At 30.8% G+C, this 10,372-nt stretch overlaps 1 protein-coding gene across 1 annotated transcript; it reads right to left on the bottom strand.

Annotated features, from left to right (window-relative positions):
• Positions 1–5,505: 5,505 nt before the first annotated feature.
• LOC112763917 (uncharacterized) lies at positions 5,506–7,308 on the bottom strand. Its single transcript, XM_025809460.2, has 3 exons — positions 5,933–7,308; positions 5,707–5,833; positions 5,506–5,625 (listed from the first exon to the last, which is right to left on the bottom strand). The coding sequence occupies exons 1-3, from the start codon at positions 7,306–7,308 to the stop codon at positions 5,506–5,508; spliced, it is 1,623 nt and encodes a 540-aa protein (XP_025665245.2).
• Between the last annotated feature and the right edge of the window lie 3,064 nt (positions 7,309–10,372).

The raw sequence follows: 10,372 nt of genomic DNA on the forward strand, positions 1-10,372 counted from the left end.
TCAATGTGGCAAGCATGTACCATGCCCATCATATTTAAAAAAAAAAAATTGATGAACGAATGAAAGAAAAAGGCAACTTGGAGTGCTATAATTTATAAAAAAAAAGTTTGAGATAATAAAAAATAGTTTAAAATAATTCAATTTTTTTATTTTGTATTTTATAATTATTAATGAAATAAATAAATAATTTTAAATATAATAAACATATAATTATAAACATTAGATATACAAAATTATAAATATTAAATTAAATAAAATTACTTTAAATTATTGTTTTTTTATTAAATAAGAGTAGTTTATATTCATCATCATTTTAATTATTTAAATAAATAAAACCCTTAAAAAACTAGGGGCTGAACGCAGTGTATATAATCCATGGTGGTGTAGTGGATGTGTTGGGGGAGTGGATCTTCTCTAGTAAAAAAAAATGGATGATATCGATTGTGATCTCTCATCTTTTATTATTCTCTCTCATATTTAATTTTGGCCTCACTTATAAAGTTAATGGTGAGAGATCACACTGCATTTTTTTAAGTGTTGAAAAAATTGGAGAGGATTCATTTCTTGTATTGGAAGGTCTTGAATATCATTTTGCCTTGTGTCCGATCCGATTATGGACACTATGTATGAGTTGAGTTTTCAAATAATGCATGATAAGATATTTATACACCAATGATGAATATATAGAAAACTTCTAACTATTACAAACCAAAACACCAGTCCCATATGATTCTTCTTGCCGGAGCCCTACATAACTTTGGATCGGATCATTTTATTTTAAGCACTAACAATCCCAAATATTCATTATTATATTATATATCCAAAATCCATTATTGTTGAGTTGTTTGACAAGTAACAAGTTGTATATTATTATTATTATTATTATTATTATTATTATTATTATTATTATTATTATTATTATTTTGGATTTCTTTAATTTAACAGATCAATAAGAGTAATTTACTGTAAATATATATAAACTTTATTTAAAAATTTATTGTCAATCAATAGATTATTATATACATCAAACGATATTTAAATTTTTGATACTTAATTAAAGAAATAAATAATAAATTGATCATTTAACTAACTTAAATTTGTTTCAGTAGTATATATATATATATATATATATATACGTTGATCAATCTCAATTGCATTCTTCAGGCTAACAATTTTAAAGTTTATTTGAACTTCATCTAAGATTGAGGAAACAATAACAAAAAAATTTAATTATTTTGTAAGTTTTTATAATTTTATTAAATTTATATTTTAATTTGTAAAAAAATATTTAATTAATAACTCTAACATTTATTATACTAAAAATGACATAATTATAAAATTAAAAGTAATTTAAGAATTCAATTAAAAAATATATATAAAAATCTAATTGTAAATTTGATAAAACTAAAGAAACTAACAGAATAATTAAACATAACATATATTATATATATTTAGGATAATAGTTGGCAAATCTATTTGGAAAAATGGGAAAAGATTATAAATTCGAATTATGTGAATTTGTAATAAGTTTAATTAAAATTTAAAACATTACGAGGAGTAGCTAGTTAACTCAAATCTTCTTTCTTTCTTTTATTTTACAAAATTCAATTATCCTAAAGTTTTTAATATATAGTGACATACACATGTAATAATCTTAGTGTCTATCTGACATCACAATAATCTGGAATCACGCTGAAAATAATGGTGACAATTAAATTTGGACCCGCACATATATATGTGTGCAGCACCCAGCAATGCAGAATTAATGGTGTTTGATATATATATGCTTGGCTCTTATCATTGTTTTCATGCACCCTTGTTTATGTTTAGCAATGCAACAACTCAAATCCGTACAAAAGCATTGATGAATCAATTGTGGTCTCTATGTATATTGGAAGCATTTTAATTTGGATCTTAGCGTTCATCGTTGCCAAAATAGTCATCATGATAATAATTGTATGTGTGTGTGTCTAAACTGCTACCTGCTTTTATTTATTCACTTTCCAGAATAAGGATATTCAATTATTATTCATTATGCAATTTTATTTAATTTACTCGTGGCTTAGCATGACAAAATGATTTTGACTTTTTAGAGGGGAAAGTGAAGCTTTTGTAAAAGTAATCTGAAATATGCACACATATGTGTTAAACAAATTAAGCCTTCTATGCATTCATTGTTGTCTTTGCCGATATGGAAATTATATATACTATATTATATTTATATTTGTTTGATGAAGTTTTAAATTTAATTTCAAAGAATAACTTGTTTTCAAAAAAAATTTATTACTTAAAATATAAAATTTTATTCTTAGGCTAAAAGGTGATTTTTTATATTGAGAATTAAAGAGATACTACAACAAATTTGGCAGATAGCAGCGGAAATTTTGCGGCGGTTCGGGAATGGTGCAGCAATCAGGTCGGCATTTAGCGGCGAATTTTCTCGAACCGCCGCTGTATTTCAATCATGTATACATTTAACGGCGTATTTTTGAAAACCGCCGCTATATAAATCGCCGGGTGAGTTATTGTTTTACATTTTGCGGCGGTTTCGTTTAAACCGCCGCAAAATGCATATTACTACATATTGCAATGTTTTCTTTAGTAATAAACCATATGGGTATAATCTAGTTAAGTAAAGACTATTATCTTAAGCTACATATGTTTGAATCATTGTTATTTTAACTCGTAACACTTTTTTTACATTTGTTTTACGTAAAAAAAATTCACAAGTTAAATAAGCTATATATGTTAACTCATGTGAACAAATTTATCAATAAGATTTTCTTGATTACGTTATTGGCATTTAAATTTGCTTTCAAACATGGATGTAAAAGAAGAAAATAAAATCATAATCTGAATTTATAAAGTTAAAATAAAGTTCTAGAGAGCATAAATCAAAGTTACTCCTTTTTAAAGTTATGCCTTACTAAACCTAAATCAAGAAACTCTAAAAGTAGATAAACATGTACAACGGCGACCCAAATCATTAAACTAAGGAAATCAGCGTAACTGTTATAATAAAAGATCAAACTTTCTCTCCAACATCGTATTGACCTGGCGAAAAATACTCTGTTATGAATCTATGGGCTTCACGTTTTAGAGGATCTGATATTACATCTCCATACCATGGCATTTTATTCAGATCAAAGCACATTTTTTTAATATGTATATCATCTTGTTTATCTTGTTGGTCTTCTAAAGTTTCATTGTCTTCTTCCGAAACCTTATTCAGATCAAACTGCATGGATCTGTTGACTGTGACAGAGGAGATATCATCTAAATCGTCTTCTGAATCAGACTCTTCTCCATCTAGACTGTCAGAAACTATTTCTCTGAAATATTCAGGTAAGACTGAAAATATCAACATACACATAACATATTGAGTATACGTAGAAGAAACTGAGAACTCCGGAGTCATTAAATACTGACTTAGAAAAAAAATAAACTACAACATGGTAAGACAATTTTAAAAATAAACTCAAATGTTTGACAATTACCATCACCCTTGTTAGTAGTTTGGGCAAATTTCTTAAACAGAAACTCTGTAGCAATTGTTGTGCCTGCAGAGGATGGCGAAAAGTCCTCAGTTTTCATTGATCCTGTTCCACCGTCATGTTATGTTCACTATTGTTTTCAAAACGTAACACTAGTGAAATTATATTGCGTAATAGATAGCAAGATTATAAAAATTCAACCCTAAGAAAAACAACAATTGTAGAAGGAATAAAGATTTAACGTAAAATAACTTCTCCGTATTAAAATCATTGAAAGAAACGAAAAATCTACTTTTACTCATGAAAATTCACAATAACATAAATATTTAACTGCAAATAAAAACTATACAAGTATAAAGTAACCAAAGAAAACAACGTACAACATTGAGTTTATTTAACTTAGAGAATGACAGAAAGATCATTTTTAAATTATATTAAAAGGCTTCATATAAGCATTACGCGACATCATCAAAATTCTCTGAAGCATTTTCTATGAGGTCTTCTATATCTTCCTCCATTGTCAACAGTAAATCTCCAATGTCCCCTTTCGCTGACATGTTCAACCCTGGCTGTGGAGAAAAACCAACTTCAATTTCTTCATTCTCTTCTCCCATGTCATACAAATCCCTTGGTTTCACATGAACCACAACACTCCATTCCTTAGCTACTTCGTCATCCACATAGTATACAAGCTGAGCTTCCGATGCCAATATATACAGTTCATCTTCTTCTCAATTACCAGTGTGTATCGTATGAGAGAAATTAACGCTGGTAAGTCCCAAATGGTCTTGTTTGATGCCTCTACTGGTAGTGGTATCAGCCTAAACACATTTGAACAATACCATTGTGAAGGAACAACTATAATTCAATTCAATTATGTCTACAATTTTTTCGTAATATGGAATACCACCAACAGCTACTCTATTGTCACGCATGCTTGCATAACTTCTTGTATTAGATGATACATATACTCCACTATTTTGTGTTTTCATCCCGTTTTCATTTGTGATAGTTCTAAACTTGTACCCGTTAACATTGTACGCCCCAAAACGTCTTGCCTGAATCATGGGACCTCACGCAAGCAACTTTAAGTCTTTCGAATGAAGCGTACTTTCCATAGAAACCTGGAACCACATAACATTCATGCTTTAGATTAAAATCGGTTTTCATATAGTACTAATTCCAGGCTAAAAACACAATATTCAGGTTAGAATTCTGTCAACCTCATGCTTGAACCACTGAGGAAATTCTACATGGACGACACTATCTATCTTAGCTTGCGACCTTGTCTGATGACGCAAGCTTCGCTTTGTCTTTTCCCTAAATGTACTTTATGGGAGAAAAGAAAATTAGTCCAACTAGTCACTGTGAGAAAAGAGTTATATTGGTGTTTTAGAAATACATGTGTATACTTACTCAACGAACGGAACCACGGCATCGCAGTTGACTAGCACATGACGATGAGCTTGATGTTTTTCCATTGGAGTGAGTTCGAAATGCGAAACAGCCCCTAATGCCTTTCCAATACCTGGAAACATACTTTCCCCTGAAGTATGAAGAACATCAACGGGCTCATCATCAACTCACCCTGGTCGGTTGATTCTAGTCTCAATATTATCCAAATATCTAGAACAGAAAGTCAGGATTTCCTCAAATAAATAGCCTTCTGCAATTGAGCCTTCGGGTTGTGCCCTATTACGAACATATTGCTTTAGACGTCCTACCTTTTATATAGATACAATAAAACGCTCAGTATATACACAATTAATTCAACTGAGTGTACTAAAGGGGTTTATCAGCAAGCTAACCTTTCTATTGGATACATCCACCTATAATGTACTGGTCCACCAAGAGTAACCTCATCAACGAGATGCACCGTGAGGTGAACCATGACGGTGAAGAATGATGGAGGGAAAATCATTTCCATATGACACAGGGTTTGCACAACATGATTCTGAAGCTCAACAAGCTGCATAGGGTTTATGGCTTTCCCACAAAGTTCTCGAAAAAATTATGACAAATTTGCAATCATATTGGACACCGGACTCGGTAGTGCATTCTTCACCAAAATTGGGAGTAATTGTTCCATCAGAATATGGCAGTCATGACTTTTCAATCCAGATAACTTGTGCTGTCGCAAATCAACACAACGAGCAACATTGCTAGAGTAACCATCTAGAAAGACTACATTCTACAAAGTCTTCAGGAATACATCCCTCTGTGAATTTGACATCGCAAACATTGCAGAAGGATATTTATCACCTTTCCCTGGCCATAATTCAGGCCTTATGCCCATGCATTGTAAATCTCTGCGAGCTTTAAGATTGTCTTTTGATTTACTGCTATCGTTTAAGATAGTGAAGACCACATTGTCACACACGTTTTTTTCTATATGCATCACATCAAGGTTATGACGCAACATCTGATCCTCCTAGTACGGGAGGTCAAAGAAAACACTCTTCTTCTTCCAATGCGAGTCATCTTCATCCACATCCTGAGTATTGCGTCTTTTTTTGGATGTCGCAGTTGATATCTTCCCAAATGAAACATGTACATTAGATTGTTGCCTCAATACATCTGTTCTGGATAACTTTTTTGGTGGATCTCTACCTTCGACCTGCCCATCAAATCTATTCCGGTATAGTCTGTATTTGTGTCCCTGATTCAAAAAGTGTCGATGGCCCATGAAGCACCATTTCTGACTGTCTTTCAGCCGCTGTGGCTTAGCATCCAAGTTACACGTAGGACAAGCTAACCCGCTATGCGTATTCCAGCCAGATAGGTTTCCTAGTCCCGTAAAGTCACTGATAGTCCACATCAGTGCCGCACACATCTTAAAAGTGTTTTCCTCTTTGGCATCATACGTTTCGACGCCATCCCATAATTGCTTCAACTCATCTATCAAGGGTTGAAGATAAACATCTATGTCATTACCTGGCATTTTCGGCTCAGGAATAAGCGTCGATGGAATGAAGGATATCTGCTTCATGCAAAGCCAAGGTGGAAGATTATACGGAATAAGAATCACAGGCCAGATGGAATATTTTGTGCTCATATTCCCAAAGGGATTAAATCCATCGCTCACCAAGGCTAGGCAAATATTGCGCGGTTCCGTCGAAAAATTAGTATACTTTGCATCAAACTTCTTCCATGTTTCAGCGTCCCTTGGATGCCTAAGGAAACCGTCGTTATTAGACGCCTGTTTATGCCATAACATATCACTTGAAGTCTTCCTGCTCATGAATAACCGTTGCAGTCGTGGTATGAGGGGAAAGTAACGAAGAGTCTTGGCTGCTATAGGTTTTCCATTTCTCTTCACTAGTACATTGAGCCTAACAATAGAGCCCTTTTTAGTCTTCTGCTTCCATCTTGAACACCCACATTTCTTGTACCTAGTCAAGTTCTCATCATCACCTCGGTACAGCATACAATCATTTGGACAAGCATCTATCTTGGTGTATTGAATCCCCAACTTTCTTATTGTCTTCCTGGCTTCGTACACTGTCTTAGGAAGTTTTGCTTGTTCGAATGCGTCCCGCAGTAAGTCAAGAATCATGGACATTGTCTTCTCACTCACACCGCACATACACTTGATATGATACAACTTCACTAAGAATGATAATTTGGAGTACTTTGAGCATCCGAGATATAACTCCTGCTCTCCATCTGAAAGTAGATTGTTAAAATCCCGCGCCGCGCGACTTGGACCTTCATATAAGTATGGTAACACACTTTCATCATCTTCTGCATGTTCGATTGTTGTGATGTCCTCACTCCCATGTTGCATCGTGAAATTGAATGCCTCGTTCACCATTTGGTGCATTTGATTCACTTGGGATATCAGATTTTCATCTACTCGTCCCAATCCAGGTCTCTCTTCAACCGACTTCTCACCATGACGCAGCCAAATAGTATATCCAGGAGAAATGGTCGTAACAACAGATGGTCGTATGCAAATCCTCTCTTGTTTGCATAAGTTGAAACCCGCATTTAGGACATGGACACTTTATCATGCCATCGAAGGATGCATTCGCAAACGCAAAGTCTAAAAAATTGTTCAGTCCTTGCCTATATTCGACACTATTCCGTGATTTTGAAATCCAGGTTTTATCAATATCTAGTATGGTATCAAAATATATCGAACTAATTAATAGTGACGTAAGAAATATGAGAAAATAAACTGGTAAAAATTGTCCTCCATCAGAAGTATCACGATTTAGTTTTATCTAGCAACTTAGGTTTAGCGAATTACAGTTGATATGAAATTTAAAATGGTTTGCACAATATAAAAAATATATTTCCTTCGCTTACTCTCATAAGAAAAATTGTGACGAATAATACTCTCATAAAATACAACCACATGTAGTCTTATTAATATTCTTTATAGTTTTGGCATTATTATTATTTTAAGTTTTTGTCAACGTAATTTAAAGTGAACAATGTGTAACTAATATCTTTATTAAATATTTTATTACTTCTACTTGTTTTAATTAAATTATTGTTTACGTGTCATGCAAGTTGGTTGAAATTGTTTTCATTTTATATTAACTACTATTGACCAAAACTTAAATATTAAACTTAAATAATGATTTCAATTCTTATTTTAAAAAAAATTATAAATTCAAATCAATAAATTATATTTTATTATCAACCACTTTTTAATTTGGAATAAAAGATCCCTATAGTTTCAATTTGGATTTTTCGATCATCTTTAAGGTATTTAAAATTTAATATGTTTAGAATTTGTTAAGTATTGACTAAAAATAATAAATTTTATTAATTATGTAATATTACTTAAAATAAAAATTTTAAGATGTAAATTTATTATTATGTTGTTCAATTATTATATATGTTTATTGACAAAAGAACTCATCTTTTTATTGATATTGAGGTTATTTTGAACATTAAAAAACTACTCCCAAGAATACGTATTTTAATTTATTGTTATGAATATTAAAAGCAATCCCAACCATTTAGAACGCTGAACAAACAGTTTTTTTAATAATATACCCAAGTATTATATGTTATAAGTTGTAACATAATATTCTCGCCAATAAATTAAAATTTCCTTACATATATTTTTTAACTTTGAAACAAAACTAAATCCATATTTCACATTAAAGTTAAAAGAAATTATCTGCAGCAATTTAACTATCAGCGAGGCCACGTGTATGTAAGTAAGTAACTATGGTTAATTATCAAATTAGTCTTTATAAAATGAGGCGATCTTTAAATTTGTTCCTAAAAAAATTTATATATCAATTAGATTGATCTTTTAAAAATTATGAATTAAACATATTTATCTTTCAATTATTCTACTTACAATTTCTGTCAACGATTGATAATATGAAATGTTAACTCATGGCATACATAATACTTAATATGTTCAATTGAACATTGATCAAATATATTTATGAAAATTTATCAATTTAGTTGCTAGGTCATATTTGAAATATGAATTTTGTAATTTGAAAAATAACTAAATTAATAAATTTTCATAAACATATTTAGTTAATGTCTAATTAGACATGTCAAGTATTATATATATTGCCGATTAACGTTTTACAGCATCAATCTTTAAAAAAAATTTAATAGAATGACTCGAGGACAAATATGATTAAATTTTAAGTTTTGATGGACTAATTTAATTAAAAAAATATTTTAGAGACGAATTTAAAAAATATCTTATCTTTTAAAAACTAATTTAATTATTAATCTTACAAAATGATGATAACATTCTTTTTTAAATGTTTAAATACTTCAAAATTAATAATATCTATTTTATGATAATTGTTTTCTTCATACTGGTTTACCTCCTAATTTAGCATTTAAATTTTTTAATTTTATTTTTAAATTATATATTGGACATTGAATTTTTTTGGTGACTAAAATAATAATAATAATTATGACCGGTAGTATTTTACATTTCATTCTAATAATAACAACCACAAGTAGAATCTTTCACATTAGCGACAGAATTTTATTGATTAGTGGCAGATATTAAATTTAACGACGGAATTAATGACAAATAATATCCAACCATAATATCGCTAATTAACGACAAAAAATTTCATATATCGCTAATTAATGATAGATTTTAGCAACACATTTTTTAAAGGATTCGTCGCTATACTAAATCCGAATCCAACTTTTTTAATATGATAACGACGGATTATATCCGTCGATATGGGTTAACCGTTAATAAGACATTATTAGTGTGAATAATACACCATAAATTGTTATAGATGAGGCAACTAAACTAAATGTACTTGAGAATGGGGTCTTGGACCGTTTGAAGTTGTGTGATAACTCATAACCACCTTTTATTATGAACTTTTTCTAAGTTATAGGTACTCTTAACTTACTTTACCTTATCTTTCTAAGATATTAGGCCCCCAACCAGGTGATAGATATAGAACCACCTCTTTTTTCTTTTTTAAAGTGACTTTTAATGCTGGCTCTCTTAATATAAGAAAAAAAAGAATAGGGGTGGTCCATTCTTTATTTCAAGTGATATTTTTATTTATGATTTTGATTGCTGGTCAAAAAGCAAATAACTCTTCTCTTTGTAAAATCATCACCGATTCAATGATCCTTTCTTCATTTTTGATGAGTCCATAAGAAAAATAATTAATTGAAATATTCTATGATAACTACTTATCAATCCTTGACTTGGAACTTTCTCTAGAAGAAAATGGTGATGATGAGAACTTGTGGCCTCGTTGGTTACCCCATCACTGTTTCATAGATTGTTCTTTTCTTCAATAATCCTTCAAACTCAATATTATCATCGTCACTACCACATGTATGTCCATGTGCATTTTAAACTTTCTTATTTCTACATATAATGCATAAAATGGTGTGTTAATTGATATATT

Source organism: Arachis hypogaea, chromosome 17, assembly GCF_003086295.3.
Source record: "Arachis hypogaea cultivar Tifrunner chromosome 17, arahy.Tifrunner.gnm2.J5K5, whole genome shotgun sequence".
Classification (NCBI taxonomy): domain Eukaryota; kingdom Viridiplantae; phylum Streptophyta; class Magnoliopsida; order Fabales; family Fabaceae; genus Arachis; species Arachis hypogaea.

What these genes read in the sequence shown, in the direction of transcription:
- LOC112763917 (XM_025809460.2), bottom strand. Translation starts at nt 7,308, where the DNA reads ATGGTGAACGAGGCATTCAATTTCACGATGCAACATGGGAGTGAGGAC. An exon ending in AGTGTTTTCTTTGACCTCCC is followed by an intron (nt 5,834 to 5,932) that starts GTACTAGGAGGA and finishes AAACGATAGCAG; the next exon opens with TAAATCAAAAGACAATCTTA. An exon ending in TGTCAAATTCACAGAGGGAT is followed by an intron (nt 5,626 to 5,706) that starts GTATTCCTGAAG and finishes GATTTGCGACAG; the next exon opens with CACAAGTTATCTGGATTGAA.